General features: G+C 51.1%; 1 protein-coding gene across 1 annotated transcript; it reads right to left on the bottom strand.

Moving 5' to 3' along the window:
• Positions 1 to 572: 572 nt before the first annotated feature.
• Positions 573 to 23,863, bottom strand: TRIM25 (tripartite motif containing 25). The gene is made up of 9 exons (XM_069482363.1): positions 23,201 to 23,863; positions 19,209 to 19,304; positions 14,887 to 15,120; positions 12,518 to 12,689; positions 10,921 to 10,983; positions 8,644 to 8,670; positions 8,228 to 8,311; positions 8,052 to 8,150; positions 573 to 4,828 (listed from the first exon to the last, which is right to left on the bottom strand). The coding sequence occupies exons 1-9, from the start codon at positions 23,795 to 23,797 to the stop codon at positions 4,299 to 4,301; spliced, it is 1,902 nt and encodes a 633-aa protein (XP_069338464.1). The 5' UTR covers positions 23,798 to 23,863; the 3' UTR covers positions 573 to 4,298.
• Positions 23,864 to 27,584: the final 3,721 nt, after the last annotated feature.

Below are 27,584 nucleotides of genomic sequence, written 5' to 3'. Positions count from 1 at the left end.
TGTAGAAAAGGTAGAAGAATCATCACATGGACCATATTTTAGCTTTTGACCTATTTTTATCTCAAAAATTTCATCTGTTTTTCGTGGAACCCTAAAGTACAAACAAAGACTCAGAAAGGCGAAGTGCCTTGACTGAGGACACACAGCTGGATAAGGGCAGCAGGACGCTCCAGCCCTGCCCTGCCCTTCAGGTGAGCCCCCGGGTGGGTGGGCGCTCCCTACAGGGGTCAGAGTCCTTTCTCAAACCCAGAGCTCACAGTGTTGTAGTCCAGGACGACTTTAACCTGATCTGAGAAAACATCACCCCAAGGAATCCATTACAAGGGGCCCAGAGTGCTCTCACATTTAGACCTCTCATGAACTGGTACTATTTATTCACTTGTTTTATCTATCTCTCTACCCATCCACCCATTCATCCATCCACTCATCCATCCATCTGTCCATCCATCTGTCTGTCCATCCATCCTTCCACCCACTCATCCATCCATCTCTCCATCCATCCCTCCTTCCACCCTCGGGTTCAATAATTCACTAAAAAGTCACAAAACTTGGGACAGCACTATACTTATGACTATAGTTTTATTAGAAAGATACAAATCAGGACCAGCCAAATGGAGAGACATAGGGCAAGGTCTGGGAGGGTCTCAAACACAGAGTTTCTGTGCCCTCACCTCTAGGAATTAGGGTGCATTACCCTCCCAGCACACCGATGTGTTCACCTACCAGGAAGCCACACCAAGCTTCCGTGTCCGCAGTTTTTATTGGGGTTTCATTGTGTATTGATTGAGTCAGTGGCCACAGGATTATACTCAATCTCCAGCTTCCTTCTCCATGGGTCGGGCTGACGCAAAGCCCCAGCCCTCTAGTGCCAAGGCTGGTCTTCCTGATGACCAGCCCCCATCCTGAGTCTTCGCACCTCTTGGCATAAACTCAGGTGTGGCCCGAGGGGATCATCGATAACAAAGACGCTCCTATTACTCAGGGAATTTCAAGGCCTGAAAGTCTTTGTCCCCCAGGAACCTGGGACAAAGGCCAGACAACTTCCAATCCATACCTCCTCCAACTCCTATCGCAATTCAAACAGGGGTAAAATTCACAGAACAGGGCCCCTTGCTGGCCTGGGCTGTTTTTTGTTTCATTTTTTAACTTTCTATTATAGAAATTTTCAAACACAGGCAACAGTAGAAATAAGGGGCCCTCACACCTCCATCCCTGTGCGCTGACTATCCATGTGTGGCTTACTCTTTCTCCGCTTCTCTCTGCACCCTACCCTGCCATCATCCGAGGTGAGGCTGGGACAGACATCCTATCAGTCTGGGAATCCTTTATCAACAGCTTGCTGAGGGGGTGCTGTACCCGCGGCAGGTTTAAATGGGAGATAGGTCTGCTGAAGTTTCAACCCCTGGGAGCAGCTGGGGGGGAGGGGGCGCCGGGCAGCCGGGGCTCCCTGGGCAGTAGCCTTCGGCAGGGGGCGCCTTGTCTGTTAACCTCAGCAAGATGAACAAGGAACAAGGAATGTTTTCTACCTGCACAGCGCTAAACATCACTTTACGGCATTCAAAGCTTCTAAGGCACATTAGCCACCCCCGGTCCTGTTCCTGTCGATAGCTGTGATGCTCTCCTTTAAGAATCAACTCTTTAAAAAAAAAAAAAAAAAAAAACTAAAAAAATAACAGCTGAAATATTCCTAATTAACTAAAATCAACAGTGAGAGGGAAAATGAAGTAAAAGATAAGGTATTAGCATTATAGATCACAGATCGATTTCAGAATAATTAAAACAGGAATCATTTGCCACCCTGTCTTGAATAATACAAAGGTTTGACCCTAACCTTTGGTTTATCACGCCACAGTGACTGCGACAGTCCCTAGTACCCGGGTCTAGGATGGTATTTTATGTTTGTGCTTCCGGGGCTTTTTGGTACTTCCCCAGGGTACCAGGGCTTCCCCCTCACACATGCTAGGGGGTATCTCCACCCCGATGGGATGGCAAGAGTGGTGAACAGAGTGACGCTCTACCTTTTCATCTTATTCTGCAAAATGAGAAGTTAGATGGATACAAAGTCCCTCCAACTCTAGGACTCTAGGGTTGTGGGCAGCCCTGCAAGGCTGGGTTATGTAAGGTCTCACCATTGCAAACAGAATGGCTCAAGACAGCAAGGTGTGCCCCTAGGCTGATGACTCCAAAGCACCTTGCACGGGGATCGGCTTGGGTTACCTACTTGACTCTCTTATCAACAGAGGGAGCTCACGCTTGCCTCTCCTGAGCTGCACCTTTGCCAGAAAGAGCCCTCTCTGAAGCCCTCATTTCTGCAGAAGAGAGCCGTAGCAGGAGCCGCAGATTAATCTTTGTCGTTCTATTCCTCTAAACCCAGCTGTTTCCCAAGTATAATTGCCTTTAGACAAGGCTTTTGTTTCAGCAAATCAATGAAGATGATTTTGACCATCTTCAAAAGCAGAGAATTACCAAAAAAAAACTTTTCTTCCAAGTAGCGAAGGAAGAAAACTTTTAAAGACCACATATCATCTATTGCAGGGATGTCTTCCCTACAAAGATTCTCTCTTCCCCAAGGAACTGAAAGTTCTTGTTGGGAGAAGACACAGATCAGGTACGTACCTGTATGTCAGGTGTGTACCTATCAGGAATACCGAATGCTGTGAGCCTGGCTAGAGTGCCTTGGAATTCCAGCACAAGGCCTGAGATGTGTTAAATCCTCAAATATCCATATGAAAAGGTCTGGGGCCCCTGCTTCCCCAATGGTGACCTCTTTTCATACTGTAAGAAGCTTGAGGGGAGCTCTCCTCTTGGCAGAGCCCAGAGCTGGACCCAATTCACTACAAGAGGTTAAATTTCTCACACTCTGTCCTGACAACACCAGGCTGCAAGGAGCTTGGGGCAAGTCCAGCAATCCATTCACTCCTGCCCCTTCAGGGACTGGGTTATTTTCACTGCACAGAAATGCTGCAGGGAAAATAGCCACTTATCTCTTTAGCTCATTTCCTTCCTGCTCCTTAAAAGTCTTTCTGACCTCTAGCCTGGTCAATGTGAGCATCTAGAATTGGCCCAAACAAGGAAGACAGTGGGAGGGGCTCAGGCCGGCCCCAGGTCTCTGACTGTGGCCAGGGATGAGCAGGAATGCTGCTGTTTCCCATGGGGGTTGCTAAAAGACCCTTTGGGCCGAGATAGTCACCACAGCAGGTGACCTAGTAAGTCCCTGAGGCACCACACAGCCTTTGCAGGCAGCAGGCTTCGGATACCCAGCCTAGCTGGCTGCTCGACTGTGCCAGCTGCAGTGGTGGCCACTGTCATCTGTGATCCATCCAATACCTCACCATCCAGGGGAGGGGAGGCTACAGCTGAGAGCTGTCAGTAAGAAGGCAAGGTGCTCTAACAGGAGCATCTTGCTTCCGTTGACCCAGGTCAGGGTCCCTCTTGCCCAGCAGGGCCCCTGACCCCATAGCCTCGGGCATGGAAGCTCACGGCTGCAGCCAAAGCGTCTCTGCCGAGATGCCTCTCATAACGCTTGGGCGTGGGAAGGATTTTCATCCAGACTGGACCTGGGTCACCTTGACCTTGAATCACAAATTCAAGGTTCAGCTTAAAAGGTTCCTGTTCGAAGAAATGTTCTAAAACTATCGATGGGGCGAGCAAGGTGGGAAGAGAGCAGCACTATTTTCCAGGGGAAGGAGGAGGATGTACTTCTTTAAGAAACTCTGGTCTTAAAGAGTTTCTTTCTCTGGGTGGAAACTGCTGTAGGCAGTTACCATAAGCAGATCATAACCAGGGAATGGAGCCCTATTTCGTGGGTAGAGGGAGCTGCATAATATTGAAATTCAATGACTTTGGTATTTTAAAGACATCTATAGAAAGTTATCAAAACTCCAATATCTGAAGACTACCCCAGAGAGCAAAGGGCAGATATCGAGTGGCCGGAGAAGGAACCTGCAGAGGCTACAGATTTTCTCTAAGAGGAGGGAGGCACGCATGACTTTACTCCTCAAAGCTCTGCCCAGAAGCCCAGAGGCTTCCCAGAGCCATGGGGAGGAGGCCAGCCCACCCTGGTAGGCAGCAGGAGGTAGAAAGTCTTCCTTGCCCACCACACAATCACTCCCCCCTTTCCCTGGTCCAATCCCTTCTTCTTACCCCGCCTCCCCACCCTCCCACCAGCTCCCATCCCATCCCATCCTTCCAACCCTTGGGGGCTCTTGGGGGAGTTCTCTGAGGAAAGTCCCACCTGCAGTATTGTCATTAGAGTCTCGGGTCTCCGCAGGCAGTCAACCCGAGTGCCTGTGGCCTGCCTAGTTGCGGGGACAGATAGAGAGCGTGCCACCTGCAGAGAACACCCAGAAGCCCGGGTACACGGCTTCAGTAAAGTCCACCTTGTACTTATACAACAGGTGGACCTTGTCGGCAACAGCGAAGAAGATGACAAAGCCATGGTCACAGTTGAGAAGCACGCCGACCCGCGTGGCCTTGGTGGAGGGCAGGGTTTTCTCCACGTTGTTGTGCCAGGCAGAGATCTTGGTGTTGAACCACTCCACGCACCAGGAGGCACTGTTGCGGCCGAGCCTGCTCTCGGGGCCCCTGCGTTCCATGCTGCCGTAGCAGATGCCTACCCCGCAGAAGTTGTTCTTCTGCAGCTCCACCTCCCAGTAGTGGATCCCTTTCTTGTAGCAGTGCAGGCCCAGCACCTGAGAGCAGGCCGTGAACCTCTGCGGATGCGGCCGGTAGCTCTGAGGAGTGTCAGCCACAGAAGCTACAGTGTAGTTCTCTGACAGGACCACCTTGTTGTGGGCAGTGTTGTAGTCCAGGATGACTTTATCATAATCTGAGGAAACATCACCCCAAGAAATCAATTACAGCAGGCCAAGGTGCTCTCCCTTGTAGACCTCTCATGAACTCGGACTATTTATTCACTTGTTTTATCTACCCATCTACCCATCTACCCATCTACCCATTCATCCATCCAGTTGTCCTTCCGTCTGTCTGTCCATCCATTCATCCACTCATCCATCCATCTACTCATTTCATCCATCCATCCATCCACTCATCCATCCATCCACTCATTTCATCCATCTATCCATTCACTCATCCATCCATCCATCCATCCACTCATCCATCCATCCACACATCCATCCATCCTTCCACCCACTCATCCATCCATCCACTCATTTCATCCATCTATCCATTCACTCATCCATCCATATATCCATCCCTCCATCTTTCCATCCACTCATCCATCCATCCTTCCACCCACTCATCCATCCATCCACTCATTTCATCCATCTATCCATCCACTCATCCATTCATCCATCCATCCTTCCACCCACTCATCTATCCATCCATCCATCCACCCATCCATCCATCCATCCATCCATCCACTCATCCATCCATCCACACATCCATCCATCCTTCCACCCACTCATCCATCCATCTATCCATCCATCCATCCTTCCATCTACTCATCCATCCTTTCCAGCCAGCCATCTATCCATCTATCAGTCACCCACTGGTCTGTTCATTCATCCATCCCAAACCATTTACTGAGCACCTGATTGATGCCAGATTCTGTGCAAGACTCACAACCAGGAACCAGAGAAACAAAGTGCCTGGCCTTACGGAGCTCACACTCCAACAAGCAAGGCAAGTCCAACACTGTGAGGCCCACCCTCTGCTAAAAGTGTGGGCACAGGCGGTAGGCACACGGAGACGTGTGGAGGGGCGGGGAGAGCACAGGGGAGCATTTCTCAGGCAGGCTGTCATCGGAGACAGGCAACAGAAGATGAGAAGAACTAGACAGAGGAGAGGGACAAGCCACTCCAGGCAAAGGGAACATGTAGGGGAAGCCATGGAGTCCCAGGATGGTGGCCATGTTCTGGGACCAGGGAAGGCTGGGTGGTGGGCAACAGCAGCAGGAGGAGGGAAACACGTTAGGGCCAGAGAGGGAAGGGCTAAGGGGTCTAGACTTTAATTGGGGGCAGCAGGGAGCCAATCAAGGTTTGTAAGCACAGCAGTGGCCTGACTACATCTCTGCTTGGAACACTAGCACACGCTCCCCGCCCCTCCTACCACTTTTAACCAGCTCCAGGACATCTGAAGACTAAGTTCCCCCTGTGTCATCCCCACACTCAGCCTTCTCCCTAGGACACATTGTCCCTGCCCCTACCCTCATAGGCTATCCTGGACCCAACCACAGGAGGCCAGCTACGGGGCAGCAAGGCAGAGGGAGACAATCCCTAGCTTGGGAACCTGGGAGCCAGGAGATCTGGGTTTTTGTCATTTACTCCTCCCTGGCTAGGTGGCTCAGGGCATGACCCTTTTCAATGGGGCCTGAGTTTCCCCCCGGGAGAATGAATGGGTTGGGAAAATGTCCTCTAAGGTCCTAAGTTGCTAGATCTTTACTTTTTCTGCTTATGGGGCTGCCACAGAGCACACGGCAGCACCTGGAACATGTGGCTCAGCAGCTTGAGTGACAGCTCTCTCCCGGCACTGGTCGGGACCTCACCCGGGGCCCAAGGACAGCTAAGGGCTCTGGGGAGGCCCACCCTGAGAAACCAAGGTACCCACAGGTGCCCACCAAGCCTCAGTAGCTGCAGAGAAGGGAACAGCCAGAGTGCATTTTTCAGTGATGCATTTGGGCCGCTGCGTGGAGGCGGGTACGAGTGGAGGGTGCCACATGTGAAGCTCTGGGACAGTGGGGACCCCTGGGCCTGGCCTTGAAGAAGGAACTCTACCCACTTCCAGGTCGGACAAGGAAAGCAGAGCTTGCAAAGGAGCCTAAGGAGCGACTAGAGGGGTGGATGGAGACCTGGGGAGTGTGGTGGCTCAGGGGACATGGGGACAGAGTGTCACAAAGTGAAGCTAAATAAAAGCTTAGAAGGTGTCCTTTGGATTTCATGGCACAGAGGCCACCACTAACCTCAGCCAGAGCTGCCTCAGTCAAGGGCAAGGACGGAGGTCAGACTGCAGGAGGGCAAGGATTAGGTTTCTGTCTCTCACTTCAGCACCACACTGCAACCCCTGGGCCACTTTTAAAAAACACTGAGGTTCTGACCAAACCAGTCTGGGGAGCAGTCTGGGCATCAGGGATTTTACAAAGCTCCTAAGAGCTCCAACAGGAAGCCACAGCTGAGAACCACCAAGGCAGACGCTGCAGAGCTGCACCTGCCCAGCTTTCCTCGAAAGGATCACGGAGGAAGTGAGTCAAACACACAGCTTTCCATGCCCGCCCTGGAGTCTGATCTTGCAGGACCAGGCAGGGCTCGGGGATTTGTATTTTGAACAAGCGTTCAGGTGAAAGGGAGGCAAGATGCAGAGCTGTGGCCCAGAAAGTCTTCCTGGTTGTGTTGGTTTTGTTTTTGTGATTTAGAGAAATTTTAAACATGCTGCGTAGAGACAATGAGGGCAGAGAGATGGGAGTGAGAAAGCCCACCTGGGAGCAGAAGATTCCAGAGACAGCAGGAGGGGTTGGCCCTAGAGTCCAGGGCCGAGACGAGAGACTGGCCTTGGGGAGGAGGGCAGAGGCGAGGAGGAATGCAGATAGGTACGGGGGAGGTGACAACAACAGAGGCCAACGTTGTTCTTTCTGTGTTGTTGTTCTTCTCCGTGAAGCAGAGGGTGGGCGGGACAAAGGGAAACCTAGAGTTAGGGCAAGTGGGAAGGCTTGGAAATGGTGGCTCTGGGGTGGCAGGAGTGGGAGGGGCGGCAGAGCAAGCATGCCAGCTACGGGACACCTGGTGAGGCCGGTGACCACGACTGCTCTGCCTGCTCTGCAGGGGACACTCGGGCACAGCAGCTGGCTACAGGCACTGGCCCAGAGAGAGGGGCGAGCTCGGTCCCACCAGACCGAACCACAGCAGGGAGATACAAAGGACCCATCGTGGGGTCTGAGCTGGCGCGGAAAAGAGCCAAGGAAAGGCAGGTACTGAAGGGAGGGAGGAAACAAGGCAGCCACGGAGCAGAGGACAGGCACAGGGGCGTGGACAGAGCCAAGGGCGAGGGGTGGAGACACGGAGGGCGGCCCGACCCGCGCCAGCTCCCAAGCTACTCACACTCCAGGAGCTCGGGTCTGGACTTGGCTAGGAAGTTCCCCAGCACCGTGGCCTTGATCGACTCTGAGTTCGCCTTCGAGTTGGCGGCTTTGGCTGCAGCTGGGAGAGGAAACAGAGCGATTTTCAGGACAAACTCAGAGTGAACACCCCAGTGGCCCTTGCCCACAATAACTCACCCTCCAGGCCAGCTTGTTTTAAATCCACTGACTGGTCCGGAGCTCCGAAGGTGGGAAGCTTGCTAGGTGAGGCAGGGGGCACGGCTGGGGGTGAGGAAAGAGAAAGGCGAGTTGGCAATGGGAAGAGAGCGACACGGTGGCCTCTCTTCCCTTCCAAGCCAAATACCAAGAGCCACTTCCACAAGCACACGCTGAACAGCCGGCAGCAAAGGGGAGTCCACACGGGCTATGGTCATCTTATTCGTCTTATTCTTTTACTCCTGCCCTCGCCTCAGGCCCGCCTGCCTTGACAGATTAGAGCCGTAAAGCTCAGGCCCGTGTCAGAGCCCTGGGGGGACAGGCCAGCTCTCCCTGCCGGCACTCAGTGCTGCTCGGGCGGGCCCAGAAACAAAAAGGTGCAGAAACGCATGACTTACAAAGCTTCTTGGATGTCTTTTCGTCTTCTGAAAAAGAAAGTTTTCAGAATTAAGATCTTTTAAAGCACAACACAACGACGCTTTCAAAAGCCCATAATGGCATTCATTCGCAGGAATCTGATCCGTACAAATTAAAGGATGTTTTAACTTGAAAAATACGAGAGGCCGGCGGCGGGCAAAACGAATCGCTAGTGATAGAAACCAGCAGTGGCTGCTGGAAGGGGAGGGGCGGACTAATAAAGAGCACGAAAGAATTTTCTGGAATAAGGGAAATTCTTTACCTCGATTTGGATAATGGTAACGTAGGTACGCATTTGTCGGAACTGATCTCACTGTACATTTAAGACCTGCACATTTCAGATGCACTGTAGGTGGTTTACAAGCCATCCCGGTGGTCCCAGAGCATACTCAAGTCGCTCGATTTCCCAACAACTGGATGAAATCTTGGCGTCTCCTCCCCGCCCGCCTGCAGGACACTGCACGTTCCAGATACGCCCCGCTCTCTCCCGTCACCCTCCGCCTCCCCACAAGGCCTTGCCTCACCCCACATGGCCCGGCTACCCCTTCTCCCACTTCGGAGTCACATTTCTCCCAGTAGCTCACTCTCAGCCCCCTTTCCTCAAGAGCCACCACTCTCCTGCCCGCTCCCAGCAGACCAGCATCTTGGGGGGGCCCAGACTGTGACACAGTGTAGGGCACAGGCCGCCCTCTCTTCGCTGCTCTAGGTGTCCCTCCACTGTGACTGTCCACCCCTCTTACCTCCTTCCCCATCTCAGCGACCTGGAGCCACTTTCAACACAGAACAGCCTTGATCACTCCCCGAATTTAACTTTCACAGCTCCAGCTATTTTCCAGGGTGTCATTTAGTGGAGGCAGGAGGGTGACACCTCACTGGGGGACCCCCCTGCCTGATGGCTGGCCTCACCAGCTCATTCACACCGAGGGTGGTGTTTGTGACCTGGGACAGCCGCAGGGAGTTTTCCAGGGAAGATGATTGGGGAAGGGTATATACAGGCCAACGATGCTTTTTCATCTACTCTTTCACTTCCCTTTCACGCAAACTGCCCTTCGACGTCATCCGGCCTAGCTGAGGGCTCCCCCTCCATCTGCACCAGGCGTCCCAGCCCTGACTCTACTCCATCCAGGACCTGGCCCCACACATGTTCTGCTGAAGACAACCTAAGCACTAACAGCAGGCACACACGGCAACGAAGAGCGAGCCCAGAGTCTCTCATCCCCCTCAAGCCGCCCCACGGCGTGGGACATTCCTCCCAGGTTCACACTGACTTTATAAGCACACTTATGGCTTATAAAGATCTCTCAGAGGCTGGGCGCAGTGGCTCACACCTGTAATCCTAGCACTCTGGGAGGCCGAGGCAGGAGGATTGGTTGAGGCCAAGAGTTCGAGACCAGCCTGAGCAAGAGTGAGACCCTGTCTTTACAAAAAAATAGAAAAATTATCCAGGCATGATGGTGTGTGCCTGAGGTCCCAGTTACTCGGGAAGCTGAGACAAGAGGATCGTTGGAGCCCAGGAGTTTGAGGTTGCTGTGAGCTATGACGACGCCACAGCACTCTAGACTAGGCAGCAAATTGAGACCCTGTCTCCAAAAAAAAAGAGCTTTTACAATCAGTGCCCCATGTGAAAGTCACAATAATCAATAATCCTGTGGGCTCGATATCGTTACTGTGCACATTTAACAGGCCGGGAAACTCAGCGGCACATGCCCTCCCAGTGAGAGAGACGTCACCCCCAAGAGGGCAAAAATAGATTCTTCAGGCAAGAGGAGCAAAACAATCATACTCTTTTTACGTGTAAAAGCACAGAATATAAACAGTTATGGGTGGTATTAAAATTTCATGGGTGGTGATTAGGAAAGAAAATTTCTAGCATGGCCCGAGGGGCTGAACCGGGAGGGGCGACGCCACCACCCAAAGACCACCAGAGAGGTGTGGCCCTGGCTCCTCCAGGACCACCGTTGGCCTCCTCCGGTGCCAGAACTTGAGTGTAGTGACATTTCTCGCAACAAGCCAGCTTTGGGGGCTGAGCTGCCCCAGGCAGCCCAAATGTGTGATGCTCACGGACGAGGCCTCCCGAGCCCCGGGGGAGCTCCTGCGACAGCCCTTCCACTGCCCCTCGGTGGCGTCTGTAGCCCAGCTTTTCCCCAGCTGAGGCCCAGACCCCCGTGGTAACTCGGGACGCCCTGCGAGTGGCTCAGCCCGAGCGCAGCCAGTCACAGCCACGCTGTTGCCATGGGGATGGGGACGGGGCTACTTACTTGAGACTTTCACAGGGCGTGAGGCTTTGTGTGTGGACACTGGGATGTGCTCTCCAGAGTCACCTGTGCCAGAGAAAAAGGCTCAGTGTGTGCAGCTCCTCCCACCAGCCCCAGAAGCCCCAGAAGCCAGCTTTGCCACAGCGGGAGGGCCGCGGGCGGAGGGTTTATGTTGACAGCCATTCCCACGGACCTTCCCCATCCCGGCGTTCACAGGAGCAAGAAACAAGGCCACAGAGGGTGTGTTCCCTTTTTTCTCTGGCTTAAAATGTAGCTGAGGTCAAGTGTTTTCTCCACCAACACCCAGCCCTGTGACCTGAGGCCTCCCGATGGGCAAGATTCCACCTTGCTCATGGTTGCCGTGATCCCTGAGCGAGATCAGGCTGCCTGGCTACACGCAGTGGAGGCTCAGTCAACCTTTGTCCCTCGCCCGCTGGTTTTTCTCTCCCCTCATCCTGCACACCAGCCATCGACAGCTTTGCCCCCTGCTTGGAGCTGCACCACCGCTTATTTCAGAAGCCCTCTGCACGGACACGCAGCTGGCCAAGCTGAATTCAAGGCCACTCCTGGATGACACAAAAGAGATCTACTATGGGCTAGGCTCTGTGCCAGGCACGAGGGGAACAGCACTGAGCAAAAACCAGGCACAGCCCCTGCCCTCACAAGATCCCAACCTAGTGAGGGAGACAGATGGGAACGGCAAGGAAGAGTAAACAGGACGATAAGGGTCCCGGGACCGGGTGTGAGGAGTGGGAGAGGTGGCAGGGGAGGCTGGTGGGACGTGGAGTGTTTCCATGATCTTCTAAGGGTGAGAGGAGTTAACTGGTGAGGGTGGTGGAGTCCGAGCCTTCTGGGCAGTGGGGAAGAGCATGTGCAAAAGCCCTGTGGCAGGAAGCTTAGTGTATTTGAGGAACTGACTGCAGAGAGATGCACAGGGGAAGGGCGGGGGCACCTTGGGGCTGCAAAGATGAACAGGGCCTGACCGGGCTTGTAGGCAGGGTCAAGGGTCTGGTCTGTGCTCTAAGGGCGACGGAAAGCCCATTAACAGGGTGAAGGGGGAAAGGTCCCAGGGGATGAGATCTGCAAAGCTCTCTCTGGCTGCAGCGCTAGGTGCCGAGGAGCGTTCAGGAGGCTGCCACAGTCACGGGGCACCGGTGATGGCAACAGAGAGCAGGTGGCTGTTGTTCGGATCAGTGGGCTGAGTCAGGAGTTATCAAAAAAGCAAAATTTGGCAATGGACTGGTATGGGGTGAAGGAAACGGGGTGTCAGGGAGGAATTCCAGGTTTCTCCCCCAAACTAGCCATTCCCCCACCAAACACAATGACAGCCCAGAGTCCATTCCAAACCCATCTGAGTCGGCCTCAAGATCACAGATCAAAAGAGCCTGTCTACCCAGAAAGTCCCACCATAACATCAAGCCCCCAAAAATGTGCTCTAATGTCAGGATGAAGCAGCTCCTCGCTTCCCCCCAGATGCAGAGCAGATGTTTCAGAAGCCCTGAAACTCAGGATCACACCCCCCCATTCCACCCCAAAGTGCTGACGGGACCCATGGGGTTCAGGGCTCCATAGCGAGCAGGTGGCGGCAGCTAATGGTCACCTGAGCCCGTGTGCTCCTCATGCTTCCTCTCCTGGAGCTGCCTGAGGCAGCGCTTCAGCTCGTTCTTGAGGTCCACGGTGCCCTGGTAGACGCCCTTCATCAGCTCATGGTTCAGCTCCACCTTGGTGACATACACTGGCTTCGTGGAGATTCCTTGCAGTTTTGACGCTTTCTGCAACAGGCCAGGGGGTTAGTGCAGGCAGCTCCGGGCAAACCAGGGCCTGAGCTCAGTCCTCACAAACCCTGGGAGGAGCCTCCAGGCCCAGGGGCACTAAGTCCAATCAGCCCTCTCAAATCACAGGCCAGAGGTCACCGGGGATTAAAGTGCCACTTGAAGACACAGCACTCTGAAGCTAGAAGGGACCTCAGAGGTGGCTCATCTTACAGATGCAGAAACTGAGGTCTAGACATGACAAGTGGGCTGCCAGGAACCCTGCCAGTTAGTGGGACAGGCACGGTTGGGACAGATGTCTCCCAAGCCCAAGAACAATGCTCTTTCCACTCCTCCAGCTGCAGCTGGAAAAGCGCAGGGAATTCAGGACCACCTCCGCCCCAGATGGCAGACAGGGATGGCTCAAGGGACGTAGGATCAAGCCAGGGCACGTCCTATGGGAAGGGAGGGTCTTACTGAGGGTCCCGAAATTTGAGACAAACCAGGGTCACACAGCATCAAGAGGCTCAAATGTGGACCCAGAATCCTTCTCAGAGAGCTCAAGGCAGCTGCTCCAGCAATCAGGAATGAGCATGTGGGATGCAGCTTGGCACCCTCCCGCCTAGGCGTGGATGAGCGTCTACGCACAGACAGGAGAAGGTGCCCAGTCACTCCTGTGCTCTCCCCGTGACCTGAACAAGGAACCGAGCCTCTGACATACAGTGACAGGTCACTCAATCAGTGGGGCACACCAGACACCCCCTGAACGCCACGCACTTTACTATGCACTGGTAACACAACCAAAACAGGTGTGACACAAGCACCTCTGAGACAACATCACCCGGTACTATAGAAGGAGTGTGACATGCATAGCAGTGGGGTCCGAGGCCCTGGAAGGACACCATTCTAGGCAGAGAAGGTCAGGCACGGCGCTCCCACCCAACGGCCGCTGTGTCTGGGAAATGGTGAGTGCCCCGCTGCGGTTAGGACATGGGTGAGTGGGTGGGTGGTAAGAGATGAGGCTGCTGGCAAAGGCAGGGCCCGGTTACCAAGGACTCTGTGGGCCTAAAGAACATGAGGCCAGAAAGGGTGGTGGGGGGAAACTATGCTCTAGAAAGACACTTCTGGGGTCATTGGAGGAAGGATGGGAGGAAGAGGGTGGAGGCATGTGTGGCAGACAACAGTTTGAGATGGCCCCAGCACCCCCCTCCACCCCCAGTGCACACCCTATATAATCTCCTCCCTCCCCTCTAGTGCGGGGGATGGTAAATGTGATGGGGATACCCCCTCCTGTGATGAGGTTATGTTATGTGGCAAAGGGGAAGGAATACTACAGGTGTAATTAGATCTCAAATCAGTTGATTATGAGTTCATCAAAAAGGTGATTATCCTGGGTGGGTCTGACTTAACCAGGTGAAAGCCTTTAAAAGCAGGACCAGACCTTTCTAAAAGGAGAGTCTTCTGCTGGCTTTGAAGAAGTAAGCTCTATCAAGCTGAGACAGCTGGCAAGAAAGCAGGAGCCTCTTAGGGCCGGGCACAGTGGCTCACACCTGTAATCCTAGCACTCTGGGAGGCCAAGGCAGGAGGGTAGCTTGAGGTCAGATGTTCGAGACCAGCCTGAGCAAGAGTGAGACCCTGTCTGTACTAAAACTAAAAAAAAATTAGCTGGGCATGGTGGCATGTGCCTGTAGTCCCAGCTACTCAGAAGGCTGAACAGGAGGATCGATCGCTTGAGCCCAGGAGTTTGAGGTTGCCGTGAGCTAAGCTGATGCCACGGCACTCTAGCCCAGGCAACAGAGCAAGACTCTGTTTCAAAAAAAAGAAAAGAAAAGAAAAGAAAGCAGGGACCTCTTAGTCTTACAACCATACGGAACTAAATTCTGCCAACAGCCACGTGAGCTTGGAAGACCAGCTGAGCTTTAAAAGGAAGGGAGTCCAGCCAACTCCGACTGCAGCCTTGTGAGACCCTAAGCAGACCACCCACAAAGCCGTGCCCAGAGTCCTGAGCCAGCAAAACTCTCACATGATAAATGCAAGTTCTTTTATCATGTTCTTATCACGTTTGTGGTAAGTTGTTGCCCAGCTTAGAAAACTAATACAGCGAGTGTCTCAGGGATGAGCTCTTACAGCCCCGACTCCTTGAGGGCCCTACTGCACCTACAGTCAACACCGTACCACTAGGCAAGGAGTTGCCAACAAGGGCCCCATCACGACCCACCTCCAGAAACTCAAACTCGTCCCCTTTGGTCAGGCCAAGTTCAATCTCCTCCTTCAGCTTCTGGATCTCACCCTTCTTCTTAAGGAGAGCCTGATAAATGGCGTCAAACTTGCCGTTGACCCTCTTCTCCTCTTCCTTTATCTTTCGTGTCGAGGTGGCCTCCGAGGCCTCAATGAGAGCCTTCATCTCCATGTATTCTTGTTTAAGCTGCTCCATCTTCTTGTTTATAGTAGCCTAAGAGGGCCAAGGCAAGAGGGTACCCGTCAGCTTGGCAAAAATGCTAAGGCTGCAGCCCCGAGTGTCAGTGAGATGTGGAACCCCAGAGAGTTCAAATCGGCACGACCACTTTGCAGAGCAATGTGGCAATACCTAGTAAACATGGAGGTGCTTGCGTGCTATGTCCCAGCACATCTAACCCTGGGAATATAATCTAGAAACATTCTTAGCCACCTGCCCCAGAGGCGCGCACAAGAACGAGCACACGCAGCCTTGTTTGAAGTAGCAGAAGCCTGGGAACAGCATGAACATCTACCATCAGGAGACTTGGCCCACAGACAGAGGACCATTCACAGGATGGAACATCAGTTACAAAAACCAGTAATCTGGAGCTACGCGTGGATAAATCTCCATGAGAGAACACCACCTTGTAGAAGAAGACATGCAGTACGATGCTCTTTACATACAGCTTAGAAACAAACAGCTCTATAAAGGACTGCCTGGGGATGAATGGATAAATTCAGGACAGCGGTTACTTCTAGAAGGGAGGAAGGAAATACAATGAAAAAGAAACAGGAGAGGCTGCACCAGTGATACTTTATTTCTTCGGCTAAAGGCAGTTCACAGGCAATTTTTTTTAAAGAAAAGATATGAAGCAGCTCTAGAAAACTGCTAGGGAACATCATCCTCTAGAACCGTGCTTTCCAGTAACATAGCCCTTTGCTGCATGTAGCTATGGAGCCCTTGAAATGTGGCTGGTCCAACTGAACTGTGTCATAAACATAAAATACACATTGGCTTTCAAAGATTTAGTGCCAAATAAAGGAATGCAAAATGGCCCATTAATGCTTTCCTATTGGTGATATGGTGAAATGGTAACATTTTGGATATACCAAGGTAAATAAATTATATTATTAAAATTAACTTTGTGTGTTATTCAAATTAATTTAAAATTATATCTGAGGCTCCCAGGGAATTTCTGTTGGACAACACTGCTTTAGCAGCTGCAGGTTTGTTTTTTTTTTTTTTTTTTTTTGAGACAGAGTCTCGCTTTGTTGCCCGGGCTAGAGTGAGTGCCGTGGCGTCAGCCCAGCTCACAGCAACCTCAAACTCCTGGGCTCAAGTGATCCTACTGCCTCAGCCTCCGAGTAGCTGGGACTACAGGCATGTGCCACCATGCCCGGCTAATTTTTTTTTGTATATATATATTTTAGTTCGCCAGATAATTTCTCTCTATTTTTAGTAGAGACGGGGTCTCACTCTTGCTCAGGCTGGTCTCGAACTCCCGACCTTGAGCCATCCACCCGCCTCGGCCTCCCAGAGCGCTAGGATTACAGGCGTGAGCCACCGTGCCTGGCCTAGCAGCTGCAGTTTTATTTAACATCCTGGGTAACCTCAATAACTGCGATGATTTGACTGTCCCCCTCCAAAACTCAAGCTGAGATTTAATTGCCATTGTAACAATATTAGGAGGTGAGGCCTTCAAGAAGCCTTCAAGAGGCGATTAGGTCATGAGGGCAGAGCATGGATTAATGCTGCTGTCTCAGGAGTGGGTTAGTTAGTTAGTTAGTGGGAGTTTGGTCTTTTTCCTCTCTGTCTCTCACCGTCTCTCACCCTTCTGCCTTCTGCCCTTCCACCATGGATGACCCTCACCAGATGCCTGAGCCATGCTTTTGGACTTCCCAGCCTCTAGAACTGTGAGCCAAATAATCTTATTTTCTTTATAAATTACCCAGTCTGTGGTATTCTGGTATAGCAGCAGAAAATGGACTAAGACAATAGCTCAGAATCAAACATGATAAACAAACACACAAGAGGCAAAGGACACTGGAAAAAAGAATTTCAAGTATTTCTTTATTCAATTCTTTACGCTATAACTTCCAATTGTACTATGAATGTCCCCCAGTGTTCATTCTCCCCTTTTCCCTTTTAGTAAAAGAACATCCTTGGAGTTTCATCTGGGCATGTGGCTGCCCAGACTACATTTCCCAGCCTCCCTTGCAGCTAAGGTTGGTGATGTGACCAAGCTCCTTCCAATGAGGCATGACCATAAGTGAAATGTGCAACACTGTGTCACTTGCTAAAAGGAAATTGCTTTTTTGTCCTCTACCTCCTCCCTGTCCCTTTTCTCACAGGCTAGAACAAACATGTCATGGTGACCCAGCTGCCACCAAAGAGATGAGGGCAATACTCTATGGAGCAGTAGGGCAATAAGAAGGGAGGCCTTTTAATCCCTGAGTGATCACATGGAGCAGAGCCATCCCACTAGTACAGGTTACTCATGGATGGGCTTGGACTGTCACAGTGAGAAAAATTAACTTCTATCATATTTAAGCCTCTGAATTTTGGAGGTGACTTTGTTACAGCAGTTTAGCCGCCCTCTACCCAATACAGGTACTCTCATATGCATCCTTTCACTTAAGTCTCATAATCACCTTCAGAAGGCAGCTGTGATTCCACTGTGCAGATGGGAAAACTAAAGCTCAGAGATCTGCCCACATGACCAAAGCCACATAGGCTAGTAAGTGACAGAGCTGGTATTCTAACCCAGATCTCACCTAATTAAGCCACAGCTGTGCAATAAACCCAGGTGCTGCAGCTCCAGAATAGGATATTTAAAAATCAAATCTTTCAATTTTCAAGGCAATTTAACCACATAGAAAATTTGAAAAACAGAGGAACCAAAACCATCTCTGATTTCCCACTCCAGCACTTCCACTACTGTCCTCCTATAACACTTCCTTTCACTCTTTTTTCTGATAATAGGTTGAATGCCGGCCCCCTCAAAAGATATGTCCACATTCCAACACCTGTGGCTGCAACCTTACTTAGAAAAAGGGCCTTTGCAAATATAATTAAATTAAGGATCTTGAGGTGAGATCAGCCTGGATTATCCAGGTGGTCCCTAAATCTAGTGACAAGGGTTGTTATTAGAGATAGAAGACAAGACACTGAGCGGGGAGGAGGTGGCCACGTGCAGATGGAGGCAGCGACTGGAGTCAGGTGGCCACAAGCCAAGGAACACCTGGGCCCCTGGAAGCTGGCGAGGCAAGGAAGCATTCGCCCCTAGAGACGCGGGAGGGAGTGTGGCCCTACCAACACCTTGATTTTGGACTTCTGGCCTCCAGAACTGTGAGAGAATAAATTTCTGTTGTTGTATGAAAGGTGGCCTTACTAGGAACCTACCTAACAAAGGAAAATAAACTACTGAACAGAGAGTAAGAGAAGTAAACTCACAGCACATAATTGTCTCTATAAAGAGAAAACTCACAGTACAACTGCCCTTTGTTTTAAGTAAACATCTGTAGCCTAACTTGTTATCTCTAAGAGTTTTTTCGTAGTCTTGAAGAACCCTAAGCACACAGTAGGGGTGCGAACGCTCCACTTCGGTTCTGCCAGCACCGGATTCCAAAGACTCAGATAAAGTCAGCCGCACAGAGAAAAAAGAAAAATAAAGAACACCCACAACAGCTTTGCCGCACTTCTGTTATCAGTCTGCTAACACAGGAGGGGAAAAAGCCATTTTTACCTGTTAAAACTCCAAGCAGCTTTTTCTCAGCTGCCGGGCATTTCCGCTCCTTCGTTCGTGTGTTGTGGACTCTCTCTCTCTCTCTCTCTTTTGCTCTCTCTCTTTCTTTCTTTCTCAGAGAAATAAATAAACTTTTACTTCTGTATATCCTAATCACCGTGTGAGAAATCTTTCTCCCTCCACATACAAATATCACACCCTTTCATTGTAAGCCACCAAGTTTGTGGCAATTTGTTATAGGAGCCCTATGAAACTAATATACTTCTTTTTTTTATAAATAGATGCAATCCTAGTGGGGTTTTGCTTCCTGTTTTTCTCCCACTTTATATGATAACCATTTTTCTAAATTATTACTTTTCAACCCTAATTTTTAATGATTTCCCCAAAGTTGGGCTTATAGGTAGTTTTCAATTTGGGTTTGCAAAGGATCCGTCTCGGGCATGTAGCTCTCTCCACACTTTGCAAAGCTGATATTGGATCCAACACCACCTTGTTGCAGGCAGAGCCGCGCCGGTCCTGCCTGTGGGCCGAGGGAGGCCCCAGGGCGGTGCTGGCGTTGGAGAGCCCTGCCACTCACCCGCACATCCTGCTGCCTGGTCCTCACGTCCTCCAGCGCTCTCGATGCCCCATTGATCTGACTGTACATGACAGTTATTTTATGCCTCAGCTTGGTCTGCGGAGAAAACAAACGAGGGGGAGAGAGGACCTTTTCAGCCCAGCCCCCGCCAGCACCCAACCCCAGGAACCATGCCCTGAATCCACCCCACAGATGTTTCTGCCACTCCCAAGCCTTGGCCTGCTTGTAGCGTTTTTGAAGCATTCCCATATTTACTGACTCTGATCTTTTTGGGGGACAGTGCAATAAGGAAGTCAAGAGTATAGGATTTGGAGGTGAACCAGGGTTCAAGTCCCAATTCCCAGCTGTGCAGCTGTCTCTCACATCCCTTTTCTTGGCCACAAAATAGATACAACTGTTCCCGCCTCACAGGGCTAGGAGGAGGACTGATTGATACAATGTAAGTCCTTAGCACAGAGAGTGCCCAGATCTTAGTAAGCAGCAGTACTCGGCCCCGGACGGGGGCAGGAGGAGCTCAGGCGGTGATGCCCAGTTCCTAAGAGCCCACGGACTAGTACTGGGCTGTGGCCCAGGGGTTGGGGACTGCAGTTAGTAAGGACATACTAAATGTTAGCTTGTATTAATATTATTATGAATTTCTTCACTATTACCCATTGTACAGCTGATGAAACTCAGGCAAGGGCGAAAGCAAGGTGGCCAAGCTTACACAGGGACAAAAACGACATGGGACAGCTGCTTTGGTAACAGCAAGTGACGTCATTCAGACCACCCCTCCCACTGCAAACAGCCAGAAAAGCAAGCAAAATATTGGGGGGAAATCAGCTAGAAGACATTGGAGAGCAAACAAAGCAGAGGAGGACTATGAAGCCAAGATCCAGGAGAAGGGGACGCAGAGAGCTAAGCCTAACATCAGGGATGGTTCTCTCCAGACGCTTCTGCCAATTCCAGAAGAATGCTGGGAGCCTTTGTCAGCCTCAGGGAGGCAGAGACGGAAGCCAGAGTCCAAGGCTCACCTGGCCACCCCGCTGGCTGAGACCCCCAAGGGCTGGGAATAAGACGAACCAGCCACACGGGCTGAAGCCCAGCTGCAAGTCTGCTCAGTCTCTGAAACTAAATTAAGGTCATTCAGAATTGCTAGGCCCCTTGGCGACCTCCAGAAACAAAAGCAACTTGTGCATGAAGGAGGATAATAGCATCCTCATATTATTTCTATAAATTTTCATAATCAATATCTGAATCTCTTACCTCCCTGCTCAGATGAAATGTTGGAGCATGGAAACATGGGAAGGAAAATGACCACCACCACCCCCATAATAACAGCAGCTAGTATTTATTACATGCTTACTGTATGTCAGGCACTGTTCTAATGCTTTACATGTGTAATATTAACTTAAAGCTAAGAACAATACTATCAGGTGAGAATTACCCTACTTTTACAGATGAGGACACTGAGGCACAGAGCCAATTAAGTGACTTGCCACACTGCTATTAACTGGCACAGCTAAGATCCTGGTATTGAAATTATAGACATGTGGCCAGGTAAGGTGGCTCATGTCTGTAATCCTAGCACTTTGGGAGGCCAAGGCAGCAGGACTGCTTAAAACCAGGAGTTCAAGACCAGCCTGAGCAAGAGCGAGACCTTGTGTCTACAAAAAACAGAAAAATTAGTCAGACGTGATGGCAATAATAGTCTCAGCTACTCGGGAGGTTAAGGCAGGATGATCACTTGAGCCCAGGAGTTCAAGACTGCAGTGAACTATGATGAGGCCACTGCACTCTAGCCTGGGTGACAGAGCAAGACTCTGTCTCAAAAAAAAAAAAAAAAAAAAAAAAAAAAAATTATAGACATGTGCCTAAACTGAGGATGCTGGAAATTTCTAGAAAAGAAAAAAAAAAAAAGACCATTTCCTTCCCTAATTAGCTGGCTCCACACACTCTGTCCCTCCCTTCCATTTTCCTGCCTTTTCCACTCCACCCAAGATATTCTGGGCTGAACCTAATCTTGAATCTGGATTTGAACAAGTCAGTGATAGTCACATGTAAGGGTTGGAAGCAGGGACCAAGGCCATACTAACTCTACCCTGGTCACTGTGCCATTGCCCTTTGACCTGACCTCTAACAGTGGCTGCAATAAGGTGTGGGTCAAAGGCCAGGCCCAGGCAGATCTGGCCTTGCAGGACTAAGAAGAGGAAGAGACCTCAGAACGCTCCAAGGCTGCCAACTGCTTTATTTCCAAGAGCCACTCTTAGCACTGCACCCTGAACCCTATAGTTTGAAAGATTTTATCCACCATTAATCAAACACATATGACCTCTCATCATGAATAGGGGCCCACATGACTCTAAACCAAAGGAAAGTGGCCTAAGGAGTTTGATAGCTGCAGTAATCCCCAACCGAGGGGAATTACCTGTTTTAAGTTCTAAAGATCCCCTCACAGACTGGAGACCTGGGTCCTCCACATGGGAGGCTCCCAAGTCCCAAGTGGGCCACACGCCAGTGGCCAAGACAAGCCCAGGCATCCATTTTGGGGGCATCGGCTGGGACTGGCCCTACCAACGGCAGTGAACAGTAGCAGGGCTCAAAGGGGAGACCCATTAAAGGACTCGGCAAAGGGGCAGGGAATGGCAGAGGAAGGCCCGTTACAAGGGTTAAAAGGCTGAGCTTGCACGGTGCGCCGAGCTGGGCGTGGACTCCAGCTCTGGCTTCACCCAGGACGCTGTCTCCTTGGAACACATGAGAGGACAGGCCTTGTTCTCCCTGACTGTACTGTGAGAATAAAATGAAATCAGGCCACGCTCCGGAGCTTAGACTGATACAACAAAAGGTGGTTTGATTTCAGCCTCTGCTTTGAGTTAATAAAAGGCCCTTTGGAATTCAGCTAGTCCCACCTTCTCATTATACTGCTGAAGACCCAGGTCCCCGGGCCAAACCGTTTGCTCAAAGTCACACAGCCAGGAGGGAGGACACTGTGGTGCAAGAGCGTTGGCCCTCCCTGTGGCTCAGATCCAGGGATTGCAGGGACTCTGTCCCCCTTCCCTCTCAGTCCGCTAATAACGACCCTCCCTGATCACTGGAACTTTCCAGCCTCTGTTTACATGACCAAAGGCTTCTGCTTACATGATGCCAAGACTTTGGGAGCATCCCCTGCTCTGGATGCTATAGACTTGGACATGGGGCTGGTCCATGGGGAGAAACTGCAAACTGTGGAGTCAAAGCAACCGGGTCCCAGTGCCTGCATGGCCACTTACTGCATTAGCTCAGGCTAAGTCAGCGTCTCTGGACCTCAGTTTCCTTAATAATACCCATCTCCTCGGTGCTGCCAGGATTTAATGAGGGAAAAGAGATAACCCCCAGGGTTCATATTTGACATTCAAAACTCTCTACTAAACACCGTCAGGCAAGGACAGGTTTAAGGCAAGCAACTTCACCCGTGTCTTCAGTTGGTCCTTCTGTAAAATGGGTGTCAGAGGGGTAGAGGGTGGGTGATAGGGGTGGGCGATACAATCTCCAGCTCCTCTTTTTTTTTTTTTTTTTTTTGGAGACAGAGTCTGGCTCTGTTGCCCGGGCTAGAGTGCCCTGGCGTCAGCCTAGCTCACAGCAACCTCAAACTCCTGGGCTTAAGCGATCCTACTGCCTCAGCCTCCCAAGTAGCTGGGACTACAGGCATGAGCCACCATGCCCAGCTAATTTTTCTATACATATATTTGTAGCTGTCCATATATTTTCTTTCTATTTTTAGTAGAGACGGGGGTCTCACTTTTGCTCGGGCTGGTCTCGAACTCTTGACCTCAAGCAATCCTCCCGCCTGGGCCTCCCAGAGTGCTGGAATACAGGCGTGAGCCACCGCGCCCGGCCTCCCAGCTCCTTTCTACTCTGACATTGGGGATGCCCCTGTCTAGCTCTCAGGGCCCGCAAGGCCCATCTCCCCAGGGGATCCAGGGCATGGCAGAGATACCCACGCTGCCCTCTGCGCCGTCAAGGGTCACCCCTACCTCCAGGTCAGCGCTGGCCTGGCTCAGGGACACGGGCGAGCAGGTTTTGTGCTCAACCAGGCATATGTGGCAGATGCACTCGCTGTGCTCCCAGCAGAAAAACTCCCGCAGCCGGTTGTGCTGGGGACATTTGCGGCGCAGCAGGTCTCCGACTGGCGGCTGCAGCGGGTGGTCCTGGAAGGCGGGGCTGTCGAGGTGCGGCCGCAGGTGCTCCTGGCAGAAGGAGGCCATGCACACGAGGCACGTCTTCACGGCGGCCTCCTTCAGGCAGTGGTCGCAGGCCACCCAGGCGCTCTGGCTGGGGGCCGCGGCACGGGCGGGCGGCGTCCAGCCGTCGGCGGGTGCCTCGCGGGCCAGCTCGGCCTGCAGGAACTGCTCCACCACGGCGCACAGCACCGTGTTCTTGTGCAGCTGCGGCCGCGTCTGGTAGACGGCGCGGCAGTGCGGGCACAGGTACGGCGCGCCCTGGACGGCCCACGTCTCGCTCAGGCACGACCCGCAGAAGTTGTGGCCGCACGGCGTGGTGACCGGCTCCTTGAAGGGCTCCAGGCAGATGGAGCACGACAGCTCCTCGGCCAGCGGGTACAGCTCCGCCATGGCGATCGCGAGGCAACGGCACGAGACGCGCTGGAACCGCGGCCGCGACTGCAGCACCAGCCCCGAGGCCGCCGAGGAAACGAAACCGACCAGGGGAGGGCGGTCCGCGCGGCTTTCAGGAAGTCACGTGGGGGCGCTGGGGGCCGGCGGCGGGGACGCGGACGGGGACGGGACGGGGCGGGCCCCATGGGGGTCCTTCCCCGCCCCCCCCTTCCCCTGAGACCGCGAGGTCGCCGATGAGCTGGCGAGGGTGGGCCACGTTCCGCCGGGATGGCTCCTGCGGGGTGGACGTGGAGCGCTTGGCCCTCGGGGTTTCAGATCATCCTCGCGACCGCTGGGAGGCTGGGGGGCACTCTGCGGACGAGGACACGGACCTCGGACCCCCCGGTCAGAGCCCATGTCCAGTCGGGCTTCTGCACAAACTTGCGCCTGGAGCAAGACCCTTCCTTCCCAGAACTCATCCGAGACTGGAGATGTCCCCACTGTCCCCGCTAGCAGGGCAGGCCTTTAAAAAAATAACTGTAGGTCTTCCCCTTGCCTTCTTCCCTCGACCCTGACTCTGACATATCGGCATCCAGTCCTTGAGACTGGAGCCCACACTCAGACTTAAACTCGGTGATTTCTTTCCGTTCCACCAATAGAACATGCTTTTTTTTTTTTTTTTAATTGTTATTTTGCCATTTATACTTTCCTGAGATTGGAGACAACCAGTTTAACAAAGGTTCTCTCTCTCTCTCTCTCTCTCTCTCTCCCACACACACACACACACACACACACAGAGAAACACACACATATAATACTGGAACTTTGGAACGTAAACATTTTTCTCAAAATTGTTTATTTAGACTTATTTCCTTTAATTTTTTCTTTTGTTCTGTTTTTCTTCCCTCTGGCCTCACTGCAGGAAACGTGGTAGACAGGAGAGTAAAAGTGCTCAAGAGAGGGGATGGGATTGTGGCAGAGAAAGATAGTGTTTCCGGAAGAGTTGGTTGGAGTTTGCATTGGAAGCAGAGTGAGAGGGTAACAAAAATGAGGAAAAGGTAGGTGTCTTAGATTACCTTGTAATAGCTACTATTCATGGAGTACCTACTGTGTGCTAGGTAAGTCACGTGTATTATCTATTATAATCCTTACAAACCCTGCAAGACAGTTTTATAGATGAGGGTCACAACGTAGACAAAGCAGGACTGGGATTCTAGCTCAGGACTGCTGACCTCTGTGTTGTCACTCCTGGTTCCCCTAATTCTTGTCCTGAGGGCTCCTATTCTCCCAAAACCGTTTACCCGATTTGTTCTCTTTCACATTTTGTTGTTGTTTGCATGGAGCGGAGGAAGATGGAAGGATAGGGGGTAGGAAATGAAGGCTTATGCATAGTATTAATATCTCATTTCACAATAAAATTATCTCATGTTACAGATGAGAAAACAGAGGCTTAAAAAAACTAAATAACTTGCCTAAGACAGTGGGTGTTGGCACCCAGCCTCTCTCATTTCAGAAGCCAAGGGTTTCCTACCATGAAATGCTGCCCCCGGAGGGAGGAGTGGAGCAGTTTCCAGGAAATACGCACTGTGAAATCCACTCTGACCTATTTGTCATGGGTAGGGTGGCCTTCTGACTCATGCCAGAATCTGGAATTCACTTCCCAGGCTGAGGTTTAGAAGGGCTGGTTAGACAACGAAGATGACTAGAAGGGCCATACTTTATCAAATTCCACACAACAGATATTTACTAAGATCTACTATGCACCAGGCATGAACAGACTGAGCACTCAAGGAATAGAACATGAATCAAACAAAAGCCTGCCTTCTCATACAGGGGGAAGACAAGAGCGTAAAGCAGTAAAAGGGAATATGGGGAGAGACCATTTCCTGCTAGGGGTATGGATTCCTCATCTGCAAATCAGGGAGCCCAATAATACCTTCTTCGTGGGGGTGTTGTGGAAACAAATGGAGTGCGTGCAGAGCACACTGAAGTAGACAGGAATGAGACGTCATGAATGTTAATCCTTGTAATGGGCTTATGGAGGCCCAGGGACTCTCCCTGGGCTTGAGGGTGTGTTTATCAAAAGTGACCTCAGTAGAACAATGTCCTTAAGCCAAATATGACCCAGCTGTTCACAAGGAAGCTATGCAGCGCAGTCTGGCCATACAGCAGATGGCTGGCTATCTCTGGAGGTTGGGAAAACTAGGTGGAGTAATACACCCATTTGTCTGCAAATATAATTTGCCTATTATTTCCATCAGTGCTATTTCATAGATTTAAGGTCAGATTGTGGGTGTGGTGCTAGCACCCAGGGCTCCAGTGCTCAATCTCTTATGAAGGAGCTCTGCTCTTGTTCTCATCTGAAAGATGGCCAGAGAAGTCTAAATGACCTGAGACCATACAACTGGCTAGAGACAGAGATGGTCCTGGGGTGCAGCCTCTCGCCTTTTAGATTCTCCATGTATGGAAAAGGCTATGGTGTCCATGCCCCACACCTTGAAATTAAAAACAAATAATCAAAAAAACTATTCTTTTTTTTTTTTTCTCCGAGACAGAGTCTCACTCTGTCGCCCGGGCTAGACTGCAGTGGCATCACCATAGCTCACTGCAACCTCACACTCCTGGGCTCCAGCCTCCTGCCTCAGCCTCCCAAGTAGCTAGGACTAAGGTGTACGCCACCACACTCAGCTAATTTTTCTATTTTTTCGTAGAAATAGGGTCTCACTTGTGCTCAAGCTGATCTTGAACTGGCCTCAACCGATCCTCCTACCTTATCCTCCCAAAGTGCTAGGATTACAGGCATGAGCCACTTCGCCTGGCCTGCCCATCGTTTTTAAGTATAACCATCATAGTGGGTGTGAAGTGTTATATCATTGTAGTTACAATTAGCATTTCCCAATGTCTGATGTTGAATGTCTTTGCATGTGCATGTTGGGCATTTGTACATCTTCCTTGGAAAAAATATCTATTTAAACTCTATACCTGGCCAGGCATGGTGGCTCATGCCTGTAATCCTAGCGCTTTGGGAGGCCAAGGTGGGAGGATTGCTTGAGGCCAGGAGTTCAAGGCCAGCCTGAGAAAGAGCAACACCCTGTCTCTACAAAAAATAGAAAAATTAGCTGGCTTGGTGCTGTGCACCTATAGTCCCCAGCTACTTGGGAGGCTGAGGCAAGAGGATCTCTTGAACCCAGGAGTCTGAGGTTGCTGTGAGATAGGCTGACGCCACGGCACTCCAGCCTGCGCAACAGAGTGAGAACCTGTTTGAAAAAAACCAAACCAAAACAATGAGATACCACTACACACATTAGAATAGCCAAATGCAGAACACTGACAACAACAAATGCTGGCAAGGATGTAAAACAATAGAAACCCATACATTGTTGGTAAGAATGCAAAGCAGTACAGCAACTTTGGGAAGCAGTTTGGCTGTGTCTTAAAAAATTGAGCATACTCTTACCATATGATCCAGCAGTCATACTCCTTGTCATTTACCCAAATAAATTGAAAACTTATGTCAACACAAAACCTGCACAGGAATTTTTACAGCAGCTTTCATTCATAATTACCAAAACTTGCAAGCAACCACCATGTCCTTCAGTCAGTGAATGGGTAAGCCACAGTACATGCAGACAATGGAATATTAGTCAGCGCTAAAAAGAAACGAACAATCAAGTCATGAGAAGACCTGGAAGAATTCAGTGAAAGAAGCCAATCTGAGGCTGGTCCGAAGGTAGTGGGTTATCTCAATTGATTGTTCACAGTCAGTTACAGATCGAACTCCTTGTTCTACTCTTCCACTCTTCTC

Source organism: Eulemur rufifrons, chromosome 9 (genome assembly GCF_041146395.1).
Source record: "Eulemur rufifrons isolate Redbay chromosome 9, OSU_ERuf_1, whole genome shotgun sequence".
NCBI classification, from domain to species: Eukaryota; Metazoa; Chordata; class Mammalia; order Primates; family Lemuridae; genus Eulemur; species Eulemur rufifrons.
This window is presented reverse-complemented; position numbering and strand designations above follow the sequence as displayed.

Excerpts from the sequence above, each read along its gene's own strand:
- TRIM25 (XM_069482363.1), bottom strand. The coding sequence starts at position 23,797 with ATGGCGGAGCTGTACCCGCTGGCCGAGGAGCTGTCGTGCTCCATCTGC. Across the intron at positions 10,984-12,517 it reads TGAGGAGCACACGGGCTCAG|GTGACTCTGGAGAGCACATC; the intron begins GTGACCATTAGC and ends TCTCTGGCACAG. Across the intron at positions 4,829-8,051 it reads CAGACCCGAGCTCCTGGAGT|ATTATGATAAAGTCATCCTG; the intron begins GTGAGTAGCTTG and ends ATGTTTCCTCAG.